Here is a 27,723-nt window from a genome sequence, read left to right on the forward strand (position 1 = left end):
TATGTAGAAAATATTTTTTGTTTGTATACGTCGAAATTTAAGCACAAACTCCGTAAATAATAAATAAAGTTTGGTTTTTGTACCTTTAGATAATGAAAATAAATATTCGGTCTTTTGGCAGATATTTTGAGATGCATTTAAGATCCTAGAGGGATGAAGGGAGACTGTGGGTGTAAAGCGAAAAGTGGAAGACTGACATAATAGTGTGCGCGTGAGCATTGCAATGGAATAACGTATTTTATGTGTCGGAGGCCTAAAAATGTCTTTCAAAAAGTGTAAAAATGACACCTGAACTCCAGGATTATTGGCTGATGATATGATCTGAAAATCCCCTTGAAATGCAAGCCAAATCTATTACGTAGCTACCAGAAGTAAATTCTCCCTCACGATCTACTGGAGTCCTACCTTTGAAAACTACCATAATATTATCATTTTCCTCACAAAGTCCCATAATCCTCCTTCCATGAGTATTGGATATTTTGTCCTTAGTTTGGACACTTTGATCAAAAGATATCACACAAGATTGGACACTTTAAAAATCGTCGAGTTAAGAAAAGAGCCTTTGCCTTTCCGAGGCTCCTTTGAGAAAACTCGAGGCATTCGAGATGTGGTGTTACAGGCGCATTTTGAGAATTTCGTTGGTGGATCGTGTGACTAATGTTGAGGTTCTACGTAGAATAGGCAGGAATGCGAGATTATTAACACAACCAAAAAGCGCAAACTAGAATATCTTAGCCATGTTATGAGGAATGAACAGAGATATGGCTTGTTGCAACTCATTCTTCAAGGCAAGGTATTTGGAAAGAGAGGACCTGGGAGAAGAAGAATATCTTGGCTTCAAAACCTGAGAATGTGGTTTAACACATCGACAACCGGACTATTCCGAATAGCAGCAAGCAAAGTTAGGATAGCCATGCTGATCGCCGACATCCGGAACGGATAGGCACCTTAACAAGAAGAAAGAACCGTCGAGTTGATGCAAGTTTTATTTAATAAATTGATTTAGCGCGCGTAATTCACATTAAATATCGCCGGTCGCTTCAAGCGTTGTTTCTGAGAGAAAGGATCATTCTACATAAAAAGTGGTAATAAATATTTTTGTTCAAAATTGCCTCAGCTACATTTCTTGTTTAAAACTTTTTTTTCTACGGCGTGCCGATTCTTGGTAAATTGATGTTTTTCGTTTCCCCCTACGAAGGAGGTTTAGGGGGCTCGGGGTAAGAGTGGCAAATTTTTTTGCATCTTTTTTTGAACCTCCAAAAATTGACATCCTCAGCAAAATTGTGTGGCACACAGTGGAATTTTCGTCTCTAAAGTGGGAAATGCGCCATTCAATTCGGTTGAACAATGTGGATGATTCAACCAAAATGAACCATGTATTTTGCAATTCAATAAAAGCTTTCAACAAAATTGAACGTTGAAGAAGTTGAGACAATTTCTATTTTTGTTCAACTTCGTTGAACAACGGGGATGATTCGTCCACATTGACGTGTCTTGCTGATTGTTTTCGATTCAGCAGTTTATTTTATTGAAGTTATACTTCTTTACGGGCGTAATGACGGTGAAATTTTATATGGGAAAACCTAGCGACCGGGCGCATGCGCATTATAACTTTGTTCTGATTGGATGTTCAAATGACATGACAAAAATTATCCAATATGGCAGCTGTGGCACAGCTGCGGGACTGTGTTTGGTTATAATGTATGCTTGTTGCGTTTTAAAATTTGTAGGAAGAGAAACAACAAACAAAAAGTTAGTTAATGGTTATACTGCCTTTTTAAATAGTTTTCATATTATATTTTTGGACTTATTTACATAGAAGAGATGATTGTTGCATGCCAATGTGAAAGCTCATCAAACTGTGCCTAGTATGAGTGCCGCAGATCTCGCTTATTCAAAGCTAAAGAATCTTTCACTGGTAAGTGTTTTATAAATAGTTGATCAAATTTTGTTATGATATTTGAACATAGCCACTTTGCACGACGCAAGTGATTGCGAAATTTAGTAGTCGTTATACGGGCTCCGATACCTACCTTGAACCTACCAAAATACATAAGTAGTATGTAATACTTTTATTTACATAATTTGATTCTTCTTACTCTATGTTTTGTTGTATTTTTTCAATTCTAAATCATTTCAATTCAAAATCAAAATAATTTGATTTACATAAGTTAAAAATGTCAAAAGGTTAATCTGTTTAGTTAGACGATCTTCGCACGTAATGACAAGCTGTCTCTGTGGCGAAGTTTTAATGCGAGTGAAGACGCAAATACCAGCCGCGTGGTAAGTTGGTTCGAATCCCAATAGAAACTTTTATTTTTTTATTTTTTTTTATACATTTTATGATTGTAAGTATATTTATTATATAATTTTATTTTCAGAAAATACGTATTTAGTTAAAAATTTTTCCGACAATTAATGTTCAGAAATCATTTGTGGCATTTTTAATGTGTTTGTGTTTGTTTTATTTTTTTATTATTTTAATTTTTGGCACTGTTTTAATAAAAATGTTTGAGAAGTAGTAAGTATAAATTAATTTAATATTTAAATAAAATATAAATAAAAAGTATATTAATTTCGTTTATAATCATATAATAGAAGTATAACTTCTTACGTGCGTACAAAGTACACACACATTCTTTTTTTGACTTGTGCTGTGTGATTATCGTAATTGATTACAAGAAATGCGTAATAATTTTATTTAACAATGGTGCATAGATGAAAAGACGAAGAAACTCCGATATTTTTCGATTATATAAAAATCACGAGTGAGAGAGACGGCAATAAGGACCCCTTTATCAGGAATATATTATTGCGGAACTTTTGGAAAATGACATTAAATTAAAAATAAAAAGTATTCGAACAAGATATACAGGGTGTAACAAAAATACAGGTCATAAATTAAACCACATATTTTGGGACCAAAAATAGTTCGATTGAACCTAACTTACCTTTGTACAAATATGCCTACAAAAAAAGTTATAGCCCTTTGAAGTTACAAAATGAAAATTGATTTTTTCCAACATATCGAAAACTATTATAGATTTTTTATCGAAAATGGCCATGTGGCATTCTTATGGCAGGAATATCTTAAAAAGAAATTATAGTAAAATTTGTGGACCCCATAAAAAATTTATGGGGGTTTTGTTCCCTTTAACCCCCCCAAACTTTTATGTACGCTCCAATTAAATTATTGTTGTGGTACCATTAGTTAAACACAATGTTTTTAAAACTTTTTTGCCTCTTAGTATTTTTTTAATAAACCAGTTTTATTCGAGTTGCGGCTTCTTTTTTAATATATTTACATAAAAATTTTATGGGGGTTTTGTGCCTTTAAGTCCCCCAAATCTTTGTGTACGTTCCAATTAAACTATTATTGCGGTACCATTAGTTAAACACAATGTTTTAAAACTTATAGTCTTTTAGTCTCTTAGTCTTTTTTCAATAAGACACCTCTTATCGAGATATGGCTTCTTTTCTAATATAGTTCAAAATATATCTCAAACTGTAATTTATAAATAAATTTTCATATTACTACCAGGTCTCTTGTCAGTATACAAATATGTGATGGATTTGACAAATATTCAAAATATCTCGATAAAAACTAGCTTTTCGAAAAAGTACTAAGAGGAAAAAAAGTTTTAAAAATATTGTGTTTAGCTAATGGTGCCACAATAATAATTTAATTGGAACGTACTCAAAAGTTTGGGGGGTTCAAGGGAACAAAACCCCCATAAAATTTTTATGGGATTCACAAATTTCACTATAATTTCTTTTTAAAATATTCCTGCCATGAGAACACCACATGTCCATTGTCATTAAAAAATCTGTAATAGTTTTCGATATATCGGAAAAAATCGATTTTCATTTTGTACCTTCAAAGGGCTATAACATTTTTTGTATGCATATTTGTACTAAGGTAAGTTAGGTTCAATCGAACTATTTTTGGTCGCAGAATATGTGACTTAATTTATGACCTGTATTTTTGTTACACCCTGTATATGGCAGAACTACTAACAACAATCTAATTTCATCATCCACATTGTTCAACCGAATTGAATGAAAAATAAATTGAAGCGTGCTTATGTTTAGGGTGGGTCGAAAAACAATAATGTTTCATTTTTTAATCGCTATACCGCGGAAAACTTGCCTTTGGAGTATATAAGTAAAATGCAAAGTAAAATAAAGTTATATATTGAACCCCCAGCTAGCGCATCATACTTCAAATTTAGTTTTTTTCAGAAATCAAGACATTTGTCATGTCAATTATTTTTATAATCTTTAGCCAATAATATTTAAACGTGCTATAGTGTTTAGTTAATAGTTTAAAAAATAGGAAATAAATTTGAAACAGACAATATCTTTTAATTTGCGGTAGCGCAAAATACTAAAGAATTTTTAAAATTCACATATTACCACCTTAACTTAAAAGAAGGTGTGGTCTAAGTCTAGTATGTTGTGTTGGGTGTTAATAGCACAATCAATTTTTTGTTCTTTTACTTTACACCCCATTAAATTGGAAAAGAATTATTATAGTGTGTTTAAAGTTTAAAGGATATAAATAAAACAACTTATAATTTTGATAACATGTTTAATTGAAACAAAAAAGAAACCAAATTATAGCCAAACAATGTCAACAAATTAAATGAAATTTTGACTTTAGGAAGAGTCTTTTACTCATTATTTCTGAGTGGGTACGTTGAAGCTGCGCTTGCTGTCAAACTTTGGCATCGAAGCTCTGGATGCCGCGGCAGATCTTATGAAACCATCTCGTTCCTAACCACTAGGAGGACTAGTTAATCGCAATCTTTTGAGTAAAGATGAATAGTATCTTCTAGACATAAGTTGTACGATAAAGTCAGACAACTGCCCTGTGGACTTATCTGTTCGAGAACCGAGTTTTGAGACTGTATGTAAGTGTGAAAACGTCTTCAGTTGAACATAAATTGTTTGTATCCTTCATTTTTAATTAATACATGCCTGTATGGTTCAAAATAAAGTACAGCAAATACATAACACATGGACCTGAACACGTTTTTGAGGCTATCAAATCAACCAGATTTCTACCAGAGTAGATTTTGATTAAAGTAGTTGATCCTGTAATCGAAAGAAATGCATTTTTCCCACCCAGAAAATTTGCTACTGAGGATGATAGTGGATAAAAGGAAACACATAAGAGAATTAGGATTCCGAAGAATAATCAAAGCAAGGATATTAGCTACAGAAACAGAAACAATTAGGGTTTTTCGACCTCCAAAAATCACCTTTCATGCGACTGACTCTACTGAATTATTTGATTGGAACACCACTGAAATTACACCACCATCACTGTTACGGAGAGTCTCTGATGATGAAGTTTGGGCTAAAATCACTGCTGGTGAAACACCCGAGGATTGGAATTTTGGAAAATTTCCATGTCATACTCAAGCCGTGGAACGCTGCGTCAAGTTAGTGACTGAAGCATCTAAAAAAGTCGTCGGTGCTAAGTAATGAGATGGTTTCATAAGATCTGCAGTAGCATCCAGAGCTGCGATGCCAAAGTTTGACAGCAAGCGCAGCTTCAACGTGCCCACTCAGAAATAGTGAGTAAAAGACTCTTTCTAAAGTTAAAATTTCATTTAATTTGTTGACATTGTTTGGCTATAATTTGGTTTCTTTTTTGTTTCAATTAAACATGTTATTAAAATTATAAGTTGTTTTATTTATATCCTTTATAACTTTAAACACACTATAATAATTATATTCCAATTAAATGGAGTGTAAAGTAAAAGAACAAAAAATGGATTGTGCTAACAACACCCAACACAACATACTATACCACATCTTCTTTTAAGGTGCTAATATGTGAATTTTAACAATTTTTGTGTATTTTGCGCTACGGCAAATTAAAAGATATTGTCTGTTTCAAATTTATTTCCTATTTTTTAAACTATTAACTAAACAGTTTTCACTATAGCACGTTCAAATATTATTGGCTAAAGATTGTAAAAATAATTGAAAAATGTCTTGATTTCTGAAAAAAACTAAATTTTAAGTGTGATGTGCTAGCTGGGGGTTCAATATATAACTTTATTTTACTTTGCATTTTACTTATATACCCCAAAGTCAAGTTTTCCGCGGTATAGCGATTAAAAAATGAAACATTGTTTTTCGACCCACCCTATTATGTATGCTTTTCAATTTGGTTGAACAATGTCATTGAATCATCCACATCGTTCAACCGAATTGAATGGTGTATTTCCGCCTTAACTGGACTAAATAAATGAGTCTCCGCCTATGTATTTAATACCCGGACATTAGCATTATTATAAAATAAATAAGATTTCTCAACCTCGCTGAACACGTGTTCATTGTAAAGCGATTATTTCCAATTTTAAAAAAATCGCTAAGCCCGCTCTGCTGCCCACACACCGAAACTGTTCACTGATTGTATTATTGTTCATTCTTTCGTTTCCCCATATTACAGATATTTCGTGACAAACTATTTAGATCGCTATAAAACGACCTTATATATTATAAACCCACTCTTTCTTCTAATTGGCTTTTTCTTGAAAGGGTTATCATTCCGTGTATACTTTTTTGTGTTTGTTTTCAAGAAAAAGTTTGCAAGGTTGGTCTTGTATTTAGTAATATAACTTACATTTTGTTTTTCTTTTTACTAATTTACGGTATTACATATTACATTTTTAGTATAATTTGTATATTTGAGGGTATTTTTCTACTTCCCCAACGAATTTTATATTAAACACCTAGAAACAGAAGTTCAATGTTTTCAGAATTTTATATTACAAACAATATATTTCCAAAAAGCTACTAGTACTACAATCAACGAACATAACAGATGCACACAGATCCTCAATTACGCTTTTTAAAAACCGAATATCGAATAGTAATGCCCATAAATTTGTTCCCAAAAACACCAAAAAAGTCAAAATAATCAAAAAGCTTTGTATAACTTTTCTTGCGATGCGTGGAACGGATTTTTGGCATTACAATCACGATTATCGTTTTCAGAGCCAGTAGTTATCATCACGAATAGACAATGTTTTGAATAGAGTTATTCAAAGCAGAGTGAGCAAAAGATTTAAGCGAATAATTACAACATGATTCCCACAGCCTTAGCTTATTCTCCATATCCACCATTTTTGAAAAAACTCATTGGAATTCGAAATTTGGTAAACGAAATTACAGTAATTCATGCTTAATTTTATTTGTTAATCATTATTTTCGTGCCGAAAAGTGGTTTCATGCCGATTGTTATTACATCTCTCATGCACTGAGGCTGAAAAACATTTGCGTAAATTGCATTCAAGGGAAATTTTTAGAAAACTATGCGGCAGCAAATATTTCTTGGGGATTTTTTGTCCGGAATTTTTTGTGGGGATATTTTGTCAAAAAAAATTTGGGGATTTTTGTCCGGGGATTATTTGTGGGGATTTTTTGCGGGGATTTTTTGTCCAAGGATAATTTGTGGGTATTTTTTGTCCGGGATTATTTGTCCGGACCCCGCTAGTGTTGTGGGCGTATATACTCTTTGTCGAGAGAAATGCAATATTTGTCTTACTATAAGTACCATACAGTTTATTTTAAGGGTTCTGAAGGGAATGATAGGTAAACAGTTTATCAATTTTATGTATTCTTTTATACAGTGTACTGGAATAAGTGTTATCCTTCCTTACTAACTTATTTATTTTTAGCACATAAGCAAAACGCTCGAACAGGTCGATTTTTAAAATAATCGTATAAATAATAGTATATTATAGCATCAATGTTTCGAATTCTACTTTAGGTGACAGTGATAACTTTGATTTTTTTAAATGGGAAAGTACATCATGTGACACCTCATTTAAAAACTTTTGAAAGACTGATACAAAAATGTATAATACTTTAATCCTTTTTGAGACCGTAGGCGCAAAATTTCGGTTGAATTATTTTGAAATGTATTCATTTTTTTCGAATCCTGGGAAAACTAATAAGTATTTTTGAAAAATTTATACGCAGAATAAAATATTACAGTATTATCAAGGGTCACAACTCCCTGAGAACTTCTATAATGATTATTTTAATAAGTCACAGCGGTAAAAAAAAAAAGAATGTGTGTGTACTTTGTACGCACGTAAGAAGTTATACTTCTATTACATATTATGTGATTTTAACGAAATTGATATAATGTACTTTAAACAGTTTATTTATATTTTATTTAAATATTAAACTAATTTTAATACTTACTACTTTCCAAAATTTTTTATTAAGACAATACCAAAAATTTAAAAAAATAAAAGAAACATGCCACAAAGAAAAAATGATTTCTGAACGATAATAATTGTTGGCAAAAATTTTATATACGCATTTTCTGAAAAAAGAAATTATATAATAAATATACTTACAATCATAAAATGCATAAAAAAATAAAAACTTGCATCGGGATTCGAACCCGCGAATTTGGGGACGCTTTGATTCGTAATCGAAGCCTAGACTCACTCATCAAATTACTCATTATTTGTCATGCGGAAAAATAGGTCAACTGAACGTTTTACTGTTTGACAATTATTCTGAATTTAAATCAAATTATGTAGTTTGATTTTTGTGGAAGAAAATATTAAAATATAACAAAACAGTAAGAAAACAATATATTAGATGAAGATTGGTAGAACTTTTGTTGGTAATCAAATTAAGCATGTAAATTAAAGCATTACATACCTACTAGATAAATAAATCTACGCCAAAAAATCATAATTTAAAAATAAAAATCGGACCTAATTTCGGATTTCTCTCTAAAATCCCCATTCTTGAGAAAATAAATTTATTCCAACCTAATCCAAATGTATAATTACAATATGATTAAAATAAAAAACTACTTACCAAATTAGAATGAGTCCTTGTCCAAAATAGTCCAAAAGTCCAAAAATATGTATGAAAACTATCTAAAAAGGCAGTATAACTATTAACTAAATTTTGTTTGTTTCTTTTCACACAAATTTCAAAACGCAACAACCATAAATAATCAAACCACAGCTTTGCCACAGCCGACATATTGAATAATTTTTGACATGTCATTTGAACATCCAATCAGAACAAAGTTATAATGCGCATGCGCCGGGATCGTAGGTTTTAACATCTAAAAATTAACCCTCACATCGAGCGTAAAGAAGTATAACTTCAAAAATTAGTCGGATTTTTAATTTCAAATATATCATGCAAAAGAAATTTTTGTTTATTCTAAGGGACTTTGAGCCCTCGGTAACAATGTAGTATTTTATTCTGCGTTTAAATTGTTCAAAAATACTTATTAGTTTTCCCAGAATTCGAAAAAAATGAATGCGTTTAAAAACAATTCGATCGAAATTTTGCACCTACGCTCTTAAAAAGGATTAAAGTATTATACATTTTTGTAATCAGTATTTCAAACGCTTTTAAATGAGCTATCACATGATGTACTTTCCCATTTAAAAAAATCAAAGTTTTGCCTGCCACCTGAAGAGGGATCGCGTAAAGTTCGAAACATTGATGATATAATATACTTTGATTATTTTAAAAATCGACCTGTCCGAGGGTTTTGCTTATGTGCTAGAAATAAATAAGTTATTAAGGGGTTGGGGGGGATGTAATACTTACTCCAGCGCACTGTATTATATTTCTGTCAATTTTTACTTACGTTTTGAATTTCTTTTTCAGTGAAACGATGTTACTGCCAAGGCCACTGTCCTGACAATCAGTACAATGGGACTTGCGAAATTCGAACTGGGGGCGTATGCTTTACGTCTGTCGAAGCCATCTACGATGACAGTCAGGACAAGGATATTCCTCTATATACTTATGGATGTCTCCCCGATGACGAACGGGGACTTATGCAGGTTAGTCATCTTGTTAATGCCAAAAAGTGTTCATTTGTTTATTCGATTTTTGTCCGCATTTTTGCGAAATTTCATTCTTTCATAAGATTTGCTTGAAAGGACATCGCACACATCTTATGGAAAATATAATGTCACTCAAATTCAATAAAATTTATACCAATAGATTAGTTTTAAATTAACGGTCAAATCTTATCATTGCGCCAACTCTATATTTTCAATAATAAGAGCAGAAATTGATATAAATAAATCTGAAATCAAATGGATACGTACATAAGTTAGAGAGAGAAAAAATATTTTAAAACACCCAAATTGTCGGTACTCCATAAATCAGAGGATTAGTTTCACTAATTCGCTTAGGCCCAGCGGGGGGTTTAAGCTCTTTTGAATAGCACCCAGAGCAATAATGATGGTAACTGACACTTTTACTGACTCAAAAAATGTGATTTCGATAAACTTTAATTGCAATTTGCGCCGTAATTAATCATAATTAAGAGTTGGCGCAATGATAAGATTTGGCCGTTAATTTAAAACGAATCTATTCGTATAAATTTTATTGAATTTTAGTGACATTATATTTTCCATAAGATGTGTGCGATGTCCTTTCATATTGTTAAACCGTTATTAGATTGACACCGGAATCTAAAGGTGCAAGTAAAGGTGACAGGGACAGGACACATCCCTGTCTTACTCCCTTCTCGATATTGATTTTCCAAGATGTTTCGCTTTTTATTCTGATTTTAACCTTTTGTTATTGGTAGAGATTTGAAATGATCCTTACGTCTTTATCGTCGATACAACATGACCTTATTACGCCAGTCAATGGGAGCAAGAATAGGATATTACCTCCGAATTCTATCCTACTGCATGGATTTTAATGAAATTTTGGAAATAGCCTCTACTTATCTCCTAATTCATAAGTCTACCCTATGCCGATGTGTGCATTTATCTTGGGGGTGGAAAATTTTTTGGTTAAAATTACCACGGAATTCGCTAGAGAACGTAATTCTAAGCAAAAACTGTTCTATAACTTTTTTTTGAAAACTCAATACTTTTTGAGATATTCGTGGTTGAAAATTGGCCATTTTCATTGAAACATAATTAATACCTTTTTGAACGGTTTTTTGCGAATACCTTAAAAACTATGCATCTAACTAAAAAAACTATATTAAACATTTTTGTAGGTCATAAAAAACAAACAGACACTTGCCTTCATAAATCTTGTAGTTATAATACAAAAAGAGATATGGTAGGTGAAAATAGTTTGTTTTTTGGTACATTCTCAAATTGGTGTATCTTGAAATAACAGAGAAACGGTCGATTTTACGTGTATAATGCTACTAATACCTTTTGTAGTGCTTTAAAAGACCTTTAAAATGAGCTATATTAAAGGTCCATTACATTAAAACTAAGCGAGATATGCTGCAAACAAAATTGATAACTAATATATTTTAAGAAAAAATGAGAAGTAATTTTAACCCCCATCTACCAAAATGTAAATGCATGGTTTTCCTTCTACAATACCTTTTATTATAGTGTTATTTCTATGTTCAAAAAGTTGTACGGGTTTAAAATGAATGGTTTTTGAAAAAAAGATCAAATTATAGAGCGGATTTTTAAATTTTCTTAAAAATCTTCCTTTTTCTCCATGTAACTTGAAAATGGTAAGAGATACAGTAATGAAAAATAAAAAGAAAATTTTTATTTGAAAAAGCCTTACATTTTTGTGTTGTATCTTTTTTTCGTATCTCTTATCTTTTTCGAGTTACATGGAGGAAAAGGAAGATTTTTAAGAAAATTTAAAAATGCGCTCTATAATTTGATCTTATTTTTTTTAAAACCATTTATTTTAATCCAGCCCAACTTTTTGAACATAGAAATAACACTACAATAAAAAGTATTGTAGAAGGAAAACGATGTATTCAAATTCTTATGGATGAGGGGTTAAATATACTTCTCATTTATTCTTAAAATACATTAGTCATTAACTTTTTTGCAGAATATCTCGCTTAGTTTGCATGTAATCGACAATTAGTATTGCTCATTTTAAAGATTTTTTTAAGCACTACAAAAGTTATTAGTATCATTATACACCTAAAATCGACAGTTTCTCTGTTACTTCAAGTTGAATACACCGATCTGAGCATGCAGCAAAAAAACAAACTCTATATCCCTCTTTGTATTTTAACTAGAAGATTTATAAAGGAACGAATCTCTTTGTTTTTATAACCTACAGACATATTCTATATAGTTTTTTGTTAGATGCATAGTTTTTAAGGTATTCGCAAAAATCCGTCCGAAAAGGTGTCATTTTTCAATGAAAATAGCCAATTTTCAACCACGAATAACTCAAAAAGTATTGAGTTTTCAAAAAATAATCACAGATCAGTTTTTGCTTAAAATTAGGTTCTTTAGCCTTTTCCGTGACTATTTTAACTAAAACATTTTTCACCCCCGAGAAGGGGTGCGAATCACCCCCAAGATAAAAGCGCACATCGGCATAGGGTAGACTTTGTTTCTTGAGCTATTCCCTACTTACTGTGAAAATATCAATTAAATCAATGTAGTAGGATGGAATTCGGAGCCAAATACCCTCATTGACTGCCCTATATAATATCTATTAGTTTATCATGTTTCACCAGGTCAAGAGCCTTCTGAAAGTCTATAAAACACAAAAATACATCAGAATCGACATCTCTATTCTTTCGACTAGCACACACATTGAAAAAAGTGCTTCTCTTGTTCCGAAGCCATTTTTAAAACCAAGTTGAGTGTGACCAGTGTGCTTGTCTAGTTTATTGCAGGGTTGCAAAAAAAACATGTTTTTTAATTTTAAACAAAACAAACGTATTTTTTTGTTTTAAACGTTTCTTTTGTTTTAAACATGTTTTTTTTTGTTTTTAAATTGTATGTTTTAAACAAATAAAACTTGTTTAAAACACATGTTTTTTTGTTTTAAACGTTTTTTTTTTGTTTTTAAATTTTATATTTTAAACAAATAAAACTTAGAAGAAAACATTGTTTAAATCATATTTTCCTAAACATAATATTAATTGAAAGTGTTTGATCTATTATTATTATTCTACTAAATAATAGATAAGAAAACCTGGAAACCAGGAGCTATTGCCTGGGGAACCCTAGACTATTTACTATTTATAAATCCGCATTACAAGTTGGCTATTGCAATAACGTCCATTGTCAGTTATTTTGTGCTGTTTCTGGTGGTGCTTAGTGTTTTTTAAACATGCAAATGATTTGGTGACCCCAGCTCATTTTTTGACAAATTTGCTTGATCATCGCTTTATTGAAAATAAACTTATCATCCATCCATTATAAATTATCATCCAGAAGCATTTTAGATTATTATTATTACCAGGCAAAGTATATACCCTTTACTCCATATGTTTTCTAAACACCTATATTGAGAATGTAAAACCATTGGCATGGTGGCGTTCTAAGAAAAATATAAATAGGTATACTACAGCATTGAAACTTGCTCAACAGCTTCACACAGCTGTTGCATCGTCAGCCAACATAGAAAGACTCTTCTCATCATAAGGTTTACCATTCCAAACTACGTAATCGGCTAGGCAATGTCAAAGCTGCTAAGTTGGTTTCAATTTTTAAAGAGCTTAATTCCATCAATGATGACGTGACTGATTTAAATTACAAGATTACTATGAGTCTGAAACAGTTTTGAGAAATTGATTAACTCTTCTTTGCAAAATATTTTGAGTTTTCCAATTTTTTTTGTGTTCAAGATTATTAATAAATAAATAATATATATGTTAAAAAGTTTATATAATGTATTTGAGAATTTTTTTGATGTTATATTAATAAAGAAAATGAAAAAAAAAGCACTTGTTTAATTTAAGTGTTTTAAACAAACACTGTTTTAAACATAAGCAAACGTTTAAAACATGTTTAAAACAGTTGATTAAAACAAAATGTTTAAAACAAAGCAACCCTGGTTTATTGTATACGAAAGTAAAAGGTATCGTTTTTTACGAAAATAAATAGATATCCACAGACTCTAATTTTCTGGGAGTATGGATGTGTAGTTGATGATTATATCAACCTTTTAGTAATAAAAACATCACTTCTGCTCAGTTTCTTTAGTATACACGTTAGGAATGAACTAAAATAAATGAAAAGACAGTCGTTTGGTGAATGCAGTGCTATTAATATTCAAAAGACATTGACCGTGTTCAGTTCAAACATAACATAGTTGCAGTTATATCGATGGCGCCTGTTTCCGAATTCGGCAAAGCCATTTCGTGCACTTTATTGCATTTCTGATGCACTATGTTTAGATTTCATTACGAGGCAAATGCCATTGGCACTTAGGACGTTGAAATATTCAAAATATATTGCATATTATGCACACGTTGCCTGCCTGGCCGTTTTGAAATAATCGAGTTCTTTTGTTATTAGTTTTGATAAGTCGTCGACATTTTAACTTTTGTATTGTAAGTTTCTGGACGTAGGGGTCCTCAAGACCAATCCGAGAGAATCATTAGAAATCAAATAGATTTAATCCATTGAAATGTTACATTTATGCCCGATTTCACCAACGATACCTAAACAGTTGCCTTATTAAGTAATTCTTATCGATAGGAACTTCTTAAGTCAATACTTAGCAACAATTGCATTTCACAACTGAAAACTGCTTATCTAGGAAATGCTTTTCTAGGTATTACCTAGGTACGTTTGAACTATTTTTGATAAATAAAAAGAAGAATAAGATGACATTTCCTTACCTTTTCGATTATTTGTCATTATTGTTTGTTTGCCAATTTGGTTTTATTCAGTTTTGTACTGTTAGGTGTTAGTTATTTTATTTAGTAGTTATTTGTGCAGTAAGTTTCTATATAATAAATATAGTCTTGTATGTTATTTCTATCATATGTACAGTGAAATGGTGGAAAAGATGAGTTGTAAATTTCACATACGACGAAAAATTGAAGTTAGTTTAATTGTCATTAATGAAATAATTTTAAAATAAATAATATGTTGAAAATTGCTTTTTATTATTAATTTTTTAATGACACACTTTTAGTTATATCATGAATGGGTTTTTGAAACACAACACTAGTTTGTTAGGTAGTAGGTAGACTACATAATTTTGTCAACAGACCTGTAAAAAACTCCAAAGGATTTTGTATATTTTCCAACACATATTATATTAATAATATAAAAGAAAATACAAAATTACAACTAATATACCTAATATTACAGAATAACATAAAAATAAAGGTAAGAAGCAAATTATTGACAAACGTCACAAGTACATTAGTCAAAATTGTAAAAATATAACCTGACTGTCAACGATAAGTAATATCTAAAGTTTAGGGAGATCGAAATCCGTATCCTAACGTAAGGTAATGCTTAAGCGGTTTAGACAATTCTTATCGTATGGTGAAATCCGTTTTAAGGATCGTTTAAACACAGCGATAAATCAAACAACTTATCAAGGTCAATCGAGTTGTTGCAACTTATCATTGTGTGTAAAGGATCGTTTAAACACAGCGATATATCAAACAACTTATCAAGGTCAATCGAGTTGTTGCAACTTATCATTGTGTGTAAACGGTGCATCGCACGACTTATCAAAGTTGGAGTTGGGTTGAGGTTGGTATCAACTTATCACAAGGATCGAGTTGTTTTAATTTATCGTCGTGTCTAAACGGTACAGCGATTTATCATTGGACTTGGGTCGTATCAATTTAGGAGAATCTTACCGTATTAGAATTTATTTACATATATAATTAAATAATGTACAGGGTGATTGATTAGTGGGGTAAAGCTACGTAGATCCGTTATAGTAATAGATAGCAATAAAAGTTAATAACAAAAATTGTAGCCAACTTTTAGATTCACATTTATAAAATTAATTAGAATGTTACATAGGGTGTTCGATAACATAGTGGCAGAAATCATAGAGCAAAACAGCGAAACCAAACAAGTTTGATTTCTCCGCTCGCACTCTTTGTTATTTTTCCGAAAAATGAATCTCGATGTCCTGATATCTGAAGTGTTTCAAAGAAAGCTGTTTTTGAATCAGTAAGATTCCCTATTCAGATGACGACGATGGCTTTTTAAATTTATAACTTTATGCAATTTTATAATTAAATAAATATTATGTAACTTAATAATTATTATTAGTTCTACGTTCTACAGTGTGGCAAAACCAAATGGAATAAATTCATTATTTCGTAAACCGACGACTAAAAAATCCGGACATATTTTTAAATTATGATTTTTTGGCATTTACATACTAGTGACGTCATCCATCTCGAAGCTGAAATAAAAAATATACATGCGGACCAATGTAAAAAAGGTCATTTCATTGTTGTCTTCTTACCGGCGTGAGAAATACAAAATAAGATTTACTATTTTATTTGGACATAAGTCACAATTCGAGTTTGAAATCAAGTTTACTTGACGTTTCGAGTTTCACTTCGGAAATCGTTATCAATATAAAAAAAAACATTCATAAATTAAAAATTTAACTTTTGTTTCTGGTGAAGCAACGCAGTTGGAACAAGCAGAATATTATAATTATTGTCACCGGAAAGCGAAAAAGGTAACGCACAACTTGAAAGAACTTATATATTTCTAACTTCGTTTCTGGTGAAGCAACGCAGTTGGAACAAGCAGATATATTATAGTTGTGTCACCGGAAAGCGAAAAAGGTAACGCACAACTTGGGAGAACCTATAGATTTCCAACTTGGTTTCTGGTGAAGGAACGCAGTTGGAACAAGCAGATATATTATAATTGTGTCACCGGAAAGCGAAAAAGGTAACGAATAACTTGGAAGAGCCTATAGTTTTCTAACTTCGTTTCTGGTGAAGCAACGCAGTTGGAACAATCAGATATATTATAATTGTGTCACCGGAAAGCGAAAAAGGTAGTCCCTGAAAACTATAGGTTTTTCCAAGTTGTGCGTTACCTTTTTCGCTTACCGGTGACACAATTATAATATATCTGCTTGTTCCAACTCGTTGCTTCACCAGAAGCGAAGTTAGAAAACTATAGGGTCTTCCAAGTTGTGAGTTACCTTTTTCACTTTCCGGTGACACAATTATAATATATCTGGTTGTTCCAACCCTGTTGCTTCACCAGAAGTGAAGTTAGAAAACTATAGGTTCTTCCAGGTTGTGCGTTACCTTTTTCGCTTCCCGGTGACACAATTATAATATATCTGCTTGTTCCAACTCCGTTGCTTCACCAGAAGCGAAGTTAGAAAACTATAGGCTCTTCCAAGTTGTGAGTTACCTTTTTCACTTTCCGGTGACACAATTATAATATATCTGGTTGTTCCAACCCTGTTGCTTCACCAGAAGCGAAGTTAGAAAACTATAGGTTCTTCCAAGTTGTGCGTTACCTTTTTTGCTTTCCGGTGACAATTATAATATTATATCAGCTGCTTTTTCCAACTGTGTTGCTTCACCAGAAACAAAGTTAAATTTTTAATGTATGAATGTTTTTTGTTGATATTTTCAACTCAGGCGCTCCAAAACCAACAAACCACTCGCAAACCCGTCCAAATACGTATTGCGAACCATCAAAGCTTTTGTTGAAAAACCGACAGAAGTTGACGTGCCTGATCCCTTGATCACGCATTTTTAATTACTTTTTCTTTTGCGTAGACAGACGAATAGGGAATGTTGTATACAAATTAAAGTACGGTAATGGTACTTTTTAATAGTGATATAAAATACAGGGTATCCCATTTAAATTTTACTGAAAAAATAATGTACCTACCTACTTGAGTTTTAACTCACCCTTTATTAGATATAAAGTAAATTAGCAATATCAATCATTTTTAAAAATTTTGACAATAAATAAAATATGGCATCAATAAACCATTGCCGTTGTGCTTATTTTTATTTATACAGTGAGTTGAACTTGTTACGATTTTCATATAAAATTGGTTATAACTTTGTAAATACCCTGTATAACATACCCAACCTTTATATTTTGAAAGTAACAGGATCTATTTGTTTACGATGAAAACTAGTTATAATTCATTGAAGGGTCTAAAAGGGTCTAATGTACACAATGGTCCCCTCTTCAACTTGTTGTGGTCAACTTATCGCAGCGTCTAAACAGCGTTTCAACCTCAACAAATCACAGCAACTTGTCATCACAACTAGTTGCTGGACTTATCGCTGTGTTTAAACGCCCCTTAAAGCGTCGTTTAAACACAACGACAAGTCACAGCAACTAGTTGTGATGACAAGTTGAAACGCTGTTTAGACGCTGCGATTCAATGCGATACCACCTTCAACCCAACTCCAACTTTGATAAGTTGTGCGATGCACCGTTTACACACAATGATAAGTTGCAACAACTCGATTGACCTTGATAAGTTGTTTGATTTATCGCTGTGTTTAAACGATCCTTACGGTGCATCGCACGACTTATCAAAGTTGGAGTTGGGTTGAGGTTGGTATCGGATTGCATCAACTTATCACAAGGATCGAGTTGTTTTAATTTATCGTCGTGTCTAAACGGTACAGCGATTTATCATTGGACTTGGGTTGCATCAATTTAGGAAAATCTTACAGAATCAGAATTTATTTACATATCCAATTAAATAATGTACAGGGTGATTGATTAGTGGGGTAAAGCTACGTAGATCCGTTATAGTAATAAATAGCAATAAAAGTTAATAACAAAAATTGTAGCCAACTTTGAGATTCACATTTATAAAATTAATTAGAATGTTACATAGGGTGTTCGATAACATAGTGGCAGACCAAACTTAATTTTTTTTTATTGGAACAACCTGTATTTTATTTTATATTCAAAATCTTCTTAACTTCGCCATTACAAATGTATAAAGGATTGTTATGTTATACAGGGTATTTTACAAAGTTATAACCAATTTTATATGAAAATTGTAACAAGTTAACTCATTGTATAAATAAAAATAAGCACAAAAGCAATGGATTATTGATGCCATTTTTTTATTTATTATCAAAATTTTCATAAATTATTATTCTTCTTCTTTTTGTATAGACATGGCTGTCTGTTTTTTCAATGTGCCTCTAGTAAGTTGTCGTTCCATCGTTTTCGTGGTCTTACCACTGATCGTCTGCCTATTGGGAAACCGTCTCTCGCTGTCCTGACTACTCTGTTGTCATTCGGCTTATGTGGTCATTCCATTCTATTGTTCTGTTTCTTACCCTGTCTTCTGTCGTATATCTGCACTTTTAGCTCTGTCCCATAGAGTCTCACCATCGATTTTTCGAAGGGTTTTCATCTCCGCTGTTTCGAGCAATCTTTTTGTCCTCTCTGTGTCGGGTCGTGTTTCTGCCGCGTATGTCATTATTGTTCTGATGACTGTTTTGTAAATTCTGCCTTTCATATCTTTTCCAATATTTTTATTTCTCCATATTGTGTCATCCAGGCAACCTGAATTCAGGCACATCTTTCATTATGCATTTAAATTTCTCAAAAATACTATTAGTTTTCTCAGGATTCCATAGTTCTACATTCTACAGTGTGGCAAAACCAAATGGAATAGATTCATTATTTCGTAAACCGACGACTAAAAAATCCGGAAACAGGTCGATTTTTATATTTAAATTATGATTTTTTTGGCATTTACATACTAGTGACGTTATCCATCTCGAAGCTAAAATAAAAAATATACATGCGGACCAATGTAAAAAAGGTCATTTCATTGTTGTCTTCTTACCCGCGTAAGAAATACAAAATAAGATTTACTATTTTATTTGGACATAAGCCACAATTCGAGTTTGAAATCAAGTTTACTTGACGTTTCAACTTTCACTTCGGAAATCGTTATCAATATAAAAAAAACATTCATAAATTAAAAATTTAACTTTGTTTCTGGTGAAGCAACGAAGTTGGAACAAGCAGAATATTATAATTGTCACCGGAAAGCGAAAAAGGTAACGCACAACTTGAAAGAACTTATATATTTCTAACTTCGTTTCTGGTGAAGCAACGCAGTTGGAACAAGCAGATATATTATAATTGTGTCACCGGAAAGCGAATATGGTAACGCACAACTTGGAAGAACCTATAGTTTTCTAACTTCGTTTCTGGTGAAGCAACGCAGTTGGAACAAGCAGATAATATTATAACTGTGTCAGCGTAAAGCGAAAAAGGTAGTCCCTGAAAACTATAGGTTCTTCCAAGTTGTGAGTTACCTTTTTCGCTTACCGGTGACACAATTATATCTGCTTGTTCCAACCCTGTTGCTTCACCAGAAGCGAAGTTAGAAAACTATAGATTCTTCCAAGTTGTGCGTTACCTTTTTCGCTTTCTGGTGACACAACTATAATACATCTGCTTGTTCCAACTCCGTTGCTTCACCAGAAGCGAAGTTAGAAAACTATAGGCTCTTCCAAGTTGTGAGTTACCTTTTTCACTTCCCGGTGACACAATTATAATATATCTGGTTGTTCCAACCCTGTTGCTTCACCAGAAGCAAAGTTAGAAAACTATAGGTTCTTCCAAGTTGTGCGTTACCTTTTTCGCTTTCTGGTGACACAATTATAATACATCTGCTTGTTCCAACTCCATTGCTTCACCAGAAACGAAGTTAGAAAACTATAGATTCATCCAAGTTGTGCGTTAGGTTTTTTGCTTCCCGGTGACACAATTATAATATATCTGCTTGTTCCCACTCCGTTTCTTCACCAGAAGCGAAGTTAGAAAACTATAGGCTCTTCCAAGTTGTGAGGTACCTTTTTCGCTTTCCGGTGACACAATTATAATATATCTGTTTGTTCCAACTGCGTTGCTTCACCAGAAACGAAGCTAGAAATCTATAGGTTCTTTCAAGTTGTGCGTTACCTTTTTCGCTTTCCGGTGACAATTATAATATTATATCTGCTTTTTCCAACTGTGTTGCTTCACCAGAAACAAAGTTTAATTTTTAATTTATGAATGTTTTTTTTTATATTTTCAACTCAGGCGCGCCAAAACCAACAAACCACTCGGAAACCCGTCCAAATACGTATTGCGAACCATCAAAGCTTTTGTTGAAAAACCGACAGAAGTTAGATTGTGGTGCGCCGTGTGCGTGCCGTTTGTGCGCCACTTGAAAACACGTACTAATCTGACGAATATGCTGCGCGCGAGCGGCTCGCACACCGAGCAGAGCGCATATGTATACCTCCCTTTACGATGAATTCTCGTCTGCGAGTTAGGAAGTACCACGTTTTCAATGAGGAGTTATCTAAAGAAAAAAGAAATTAACTATCTATGCCTGCCGCGTGGGAAAGAACTAAACTCTCGTCTCGCGTAATTACCAGCTTCCACTCTGGTTTAGCACTTCTTTGCTCTTTGCTCGTACTCTTTCTTCGCTCCATTCTGTGCACTTCTTTGCTCTTTGCTCGTGCTCTTTGCTCGCACTCTTTCTTCGCTCCACTCTGAACGTACGCATAGGGAATGTTGTATACAAATGAAAGTATGGTAATGGTACTTTTTAGTAGTGATATAAAATACAAGGTATCCCATTTAAATTTTACTGAAAAAATAATGTACTTGAGTTTTAACTCACCCTTTATTAGATATAAAGTAAATTAGCAATATCAATCATTTTTAAAAATTTTGACAATAAATAAAAAAATATGGCATCAATGTTGTGCTTATTTTTATTTATACAGTGAGTTGAACTTGTTACGATTTTCATATAAAATTGGTTATAACTTTGTAAATACCCTGTATAACATACCCAACCTTTATATTTTGAAAGTAACAGGATCTATTTGTTTACGATGAAAACTAGTTATAATTCATTGAAGGGTCTAAAAGGGTCTAATGTACACAATGGTCCCCTCTTCAACTTGTTGTGGTCAACTTATCGCAGCGTCTAAACAGCGTTTCAATCTCAACAAATCACAGCAACTTGTCATCACAACTAGTTGCTGTGACTTATCGCTGTGTTTAAACGCCCCTTTAGAGTTAGGAAGTACCTAAACCCACTTAGGTAATTCTTAAATGTTTAGGTATCGTTGGTGAAATCGGGCATAAGTGTGCATTTCTTAGAGGAGTCAATTTTATTTTTTTTAATGTGTAGGGGGATTCAGTAGAAGCTTAAGTTCAAGTTTTTGGGGTCGCTACCCTTGTCCCCCGGCCGCCATATTGGAAAAAGGGCTGCAAAGGGCTTTCGCGTTGTATCTCCTAAACTAGCAACCCTACAGAAAATTTAGTTACACCTAAAATGTAGCAAATTAAATTTTCTACAATTTTACATCTATTACTTTTTATCGTCAAGTGACCAACAAAAAAGTTATAAACAAAAATAAGAGAAAATTTTGTAAGAAATTTCCTTTTGGAGGTTATAACTTTTTTTACGTTCATTTCACAATAAAATAACATCATAGCGATTTTGTAGAGGATTTTTCAATGAACATTTTTCACTCTAAAGTTGTTTAATTTTATTTATTATCTAGGTTTTACAGCGCTCCAAACTTGACCAGATTCTCTAATTCTCATAGGAATACAATAAAAACAATACTTTAATTAAAATTACGTTATGCCGACCACGAAAATCAAATTTAAGGTGAATGACGAATGTTGGTTATTTTATATGTTTTCGAGGTCGCTGAATCCGAATATGAAGTTTATTTTTATCTAGAGTTGGCGGAACATGTTCAAAAGTCAAATTTTATACAAAAATGCCAAAAATTAATTTTTATGATTTTTCAAATTTACCTCGCTGTATCATTCGTCACTGTAAATATTTCCTTTTAAAACTTTTACTGTGTCATCTTTGAGGTATTTAGATAACAATGAAATTTGTACAAAATGTTTAAACACATTCTAAAGGGAGTTGTTAATTTTTAAACATTTTGTCACCATATTTCGTTAGTTTAATGTTTAGTTAAAAAAGTTGAGTGACAAACTTTTTAGTTTATAATTTTACCAACACAGCAATAAAATATGATTCATGAAGAAGTTTTTTGTAAAATTTTAAGTCAAAATATAGAATAGGAAAAAAGTTATGTTATTGTTCAAGCAATCTATATAGTGTAATGGGTAAGATTATTGTAGCTTTGGGTTGTTCTTCTTTAATATTAGGCCGGCAGCTGGTGTTTTCTGGTAATTAAATATGTAGTTAAAAATATTTATTTATACTTAGGTAAATACCGTTAAAGCAGGACATAATATTGTGTTAAAATTAATTTTATCAATTTTTTAATAACATTTAACCTCACAGGGACCTCCCTCTTACCGCATGCTTGCATTAATAACTGATGTGAATAGCTTTTATAATTAATCTTGTTATTGTTAGAATTACTGATACTAAAAGAACTTTATAAAAACACAGTTAGATCTAAAATTACTTTAGGTATACAGTTCAAAACTTTTAAAATTCAGCACAAAATGCAAGCATGTCCCCGCTCTTTTTTTATTAAAAATACAAAATCTAAAAATATTTTTTTAACCGAGTCTTTTCATTAGTACACTTATGCTTGGAAAATGAATTGCACAACACAACAATTAAAATACTGATACACTTAACTCATTTTCTCCTTCTTCCGTATTTTCTTCGTCACTATCATCGCCCAATTCAATAATAAATTTATTTCCACCATTAATGTGGAAGTGTCCAATCTTCTTATAATATTCTTCTACTTTGATCACTTTGGCAATTCTTTTCTGCCAGTCTACTTTGGTAATATTGGCTACTTCTTTTTTAATTATCTCAATTACCTCTTTGTCAAATTTAGGAAATGTATTTGAACGCCTTATACTTGGTTTTAATTGTCCCCAAATTAACTCAATAGGATTGAAAACACAAAAGTAGGGGGGAAGTCTCAATATAGTGTGTCCATGCTTTTCGGCAATACTCTCTAGAGCGTATAATTTTCTAAATTGCTTCGTGTGTAGAACTTCAATAAGTTGTTTTTTTGTGTAAAAATCTTCGAAATACAAATAATTTTCCATTAAAAAATTTTGCAGGTCAGCTTTGAAGATGTATTTGGTATTTTAGTGAGCTGTCGGGAATGATAGGAACCGTTGTCAAGCACTATTACGCTGTTTTTCTCCAAGTTTGGGATCAGCGAGTTTTCAAACCAATCTTCAAAAATGTCAGCTTCCATATTCTTGTGGTAGTCAACGTTACAATCTTCCATTTTCTTCCCACATAATTTTAAAGCATTCGGAACCCATCCCTCACTTCCTCCGCAATGTACAATAATTAGCCGCGAGCCTTTATTTGCAGGCATTTCTGGTATGCACATGCTTGAACCATCTGTCCATCCTTTCTTAACTGTATCGTGGGTATCATACCAAGTTTCATCTAAATAATAAATTCTCCTATTTTCTTGCCTATATTTAGTAATTTCTTCTAGGTACATATTACGTCTGTTGACTATGCTTTGGCTTTCCATAATTGCTTGACGTTTATTTATTTTTTTTAACTTAAAGCCCATTTTTTTATCCAATTTTGAAGAGTTTTCTCACAGCAGTTCATATTTCGACCGGTTGTTTCCAATTTCTTTCTTATTATTTCTATTGTAGGTATTTCATTGCTTTTGTAGCAGTCGTATATTGTGGTTTTGAATAGTTTTACGAGTGAAGGATTTAAAGGTCTTGAAAATTTGTAGTCACATCGTTTCTTGCGATGATAGGGTTCATTTTTAACTATTTTATATACATTAGAAAGTGGAATTTCTGTTAAATCAGAGGTGGCTTGTGCCAATAGTGTTTCATCGAAGCCGAATTTCGTACGTAGATTTTTGTATACATTCAAACATACTTGCTCTGTTTCTGCATTTAAATGCATTCGAATCTTCTTTACGAGCTCTTTTTTTTTAGTAATTACATTCACACTAGCACTGGCAATTTTTACAATATCAGCGTTATCATACGCGATATTTACATTATCCCACGGGCGCCACATCACTATTCACATTAATTAAATTACAATAATTAACACTTGACACTCTCCAAACGAAATTCTAAACCAATATTCAAAATAATTACAGCAACAAAACACTCGTATCACTTAACACACGTACACTCCAGTACTAACACACTGCTAGCTACCGAACTAAAACTAAGATTTTGCACGAAACTTGTGAATAGATATGCGGGAGGTCTGACCGTAAAAACACAGATGCTTCAAAGGGCCGCTTCTTAAACGTTTGGCCTAATATCTATATTTGAAGAATATCATATTTCACCGGCTTAAAGCTATTCCACAGTATTTTTTACTTGGACAATACTTCATAGACAAGCGGCACACCCCAAAAAACGCTTATATCTCGAGATCCTGGTCACGGTGTGGTGGATGGCTAATTTTGATCATACTTGTTAATTTTGATATAAAAAATCGTTTTTTTGTTCTTAAGAATTTTGTATGTTGCCGTTGCGTCATTCTTCTTCTGGACCGGCGAATTTGTCCTCAAACAACTTCTTGGGCGTTTTCTATTATATACTTACGGTTATAAGTTTTATAGTGGGGAGAAAGGTCAAAAATACATTAATAATAGCATACGAATGTTAAAGTCATAATAAATTGTATGAATAATAAATTTATATAAATAGAAAAGTAAGCCTAACCTTTTTTTTTATTGTATCCCTGTGAGCATTCGAGCATCTGGTCAAGTTTGGAGCGCTGTAAAACCTATATACATAAATAGAATTAAATAAACTTATAGTGGAAATTGTTCTCTGAAAAACCCTCTACAAAATTGATTTACTGCTATTTTATTTTAAAATGAACTGAAAAAAAGTTATAACCTCCAAAAAAAAACTTGTTAAAAAAGGACATCGCACACATCTTATGGAAAATATAATGTCACTCAAATTCAATAAAATTTATACCAATAGATTCGTTTTAAATTAACGATCAAATCTTATCATTGCGCCAACTCTCTATTTTCAAAAATAAGAGCAGAAATTGATATAAATAAATCTGAAATCAAATGGGTACATAAGTTAGAGAGAGAAAATATATTTTAAAATACCCAGATTTTCGGTACTCCATAAATCAGCGGATTAGTTTCACTAATCCGCTTAGGCCCAGCGGGATTTAAGCTGTTATGAATAGCACTCAGAGCAATCATGATTGTAACTAACATTTTATGGACTCCAAAAATGTGATTTCGATAAACTTTAATTGCAATTTGCGCCGTAATTAATCATAATTAAGAGTTGGCGCAATGATAAGAATTGATCGTTAATTTAAAACTATTTTCTCTATTTTAAAACTCCAATCGTATAAATTTTATTGAATTTGAGTGACATTATATTTTCCATAAGATGTGTGCGATGTCCTTTTTACTTATTTTTGTTTATACATTTTTTGTTGGTCACTTGAGGATAAAAAGTAATAGAAACAAAATTGTAGAAAATTTAATTTGCTACATTTTATGTTCAATTATATTTTTCGTAGGGTTGGTATAGTTTACGAGATATAGTGCGAAACCCTTTTGCACCCCATTTCCAAGATGGTGGCCGGGGGACAAGTGTCCCGGCCCCAAAAACTTGAACTTAAGCTTCTACTGAAAGCACCTACACATTAAAGAAATAAAATTGACTCCTCTAACAAATGCAAGGTATGGCCTAAAAAATGTAACATTTTAATGGCCTAATTACATTTTAGTAAATAGAAGATCGCGAAACAGTTTCACATCTGTCAAGATTTATCCTAGAGCTGATATGGACACCGATCACGTTCCGATGGTGGGAATTTTCCAGGTATATATACTAAGGATTTTCACAGTTTTCACTGTATTCCTTCACTCAACTCTCCAGTTCTTTCTCTTTTGCCAATCCCCTTCCTGCAAATTTCTTCTTTCCATTGCTTCGTCCACTTCATCTCTGAAATATCTTCGGGGTCTGCCTCTCTTCCTTTTCCTATTGGTGTCCACTCTGTTATTCTATTTATTCAACGTTTTTGTCTGCTCTTCTGACATGTCATCATCATCATCATCATCATCTTGGTGCTACAGCCCTTAGAGGGCCTCGACCTTCTCAAGCTTTTTACGCCATTCTGTTCTGTCCCTTGCTTGCATTTTCCAGTTGCCGACTCCGATCTTCTCGGCATCTTGTGTTACCCCGTCCATCCACCTCAACTTTCGTCTACCCCGTCTTCTCATTCCCACGGGTTGAGCTGTTAGAATGTTTTGTATCATGTTTGATTCAGGGGCCCGGGCTGCGTATTTCCGTTTACGTGTCCATTTCAAGACATTGCGGTTTTGAAACGGACACCGAAACGGTGATACATATCTTTTTGTAGTTCCAAAAAGGTGTTGATTTGAAAGCGCCAACAACCGAAATGTGCACGGCTTTGTACCGAAACATGTGGCGTTGGAATTCTACAAATAAGTGCATAGAGCTAATAGGTCTATTATCATTTGCCGTCTAATTTGTCGCAACTAAAAACTCCATCGAATATTATATCATTTATTTGTGAAAATAATATTATAAGATCTCGAAAAATCCGTGTATGTACAGCCTACATCGATCGCTCGACGCAAAGATAGAGGCTTACCTTGTAGTGGAAGAATTCAATCAGGCAGACGTACAAAAGCAGAATCCCAAAAAAGGAAACATAATATTTCATTAAACATTAAAAACAATGAATCTGTTGCAAGAAACATTAATACTATTGTTATAATGTACGTTTGTAAAAAAAATTACTTTCAAATAAATGTACCTATTTGTGTTTCATACTACATACTTCAAACATTTTTACACCATTAGGTATAACAAACCGACTCCTTACTACCAATACCTCCTATATACCAATTTTATGCAAAATGATATATTTACATAAAAAAAATTATGATTTTTCCCTCGATATCTAGCCTTCCTACTGTATGTTGCTTAGAATTAATCATGAACTTGGTTTTCTTAACGTTCATTC

At 32.5% G+C, this 27,723-nt stretch overlaps 1 protein-coding gene across 4 annotated transcripts in view; it reads left to right on the forward strand.

Annotated features, from left to right (window-relative positions):
• The window catches only part of LOC126889501 (bone morphogenetic protein receptor type-1B), a 233,443-nt gene that overhangs the window by 176,189 nt on the left and 29,531 nt on the right, over positions 1-27,723 (forward strand). For all 4 annotated transcript variants that reach the window (XM_050657839.1, XM_050657838.1, XM_050657840.1 and 1 more), the window contains exon 2: positions 9,676-9,854. In XM_050657839.1, coding sequence (XP_050513796.1) covers positions 9,676-9,854 — 179 coding nt within the window. The remainder of the gene's footprint in view (positions 1-9,675; positions 9,855-27,723) is intronic.

Source organism: Diabrotica virgifera, chromosome 8 (assembly GCF_917563875.1).
Source record: "Diabrotica virgifera virgifera chromosome 8, PGI_DIABVI_V3a".
Taxonomy (NCBI): Eukaryota; Metazoa; Arthropoda; class Insecta; order Coleoptera; family Chrysomelidae; genus Diabrotica; species Diabrotica virgifera.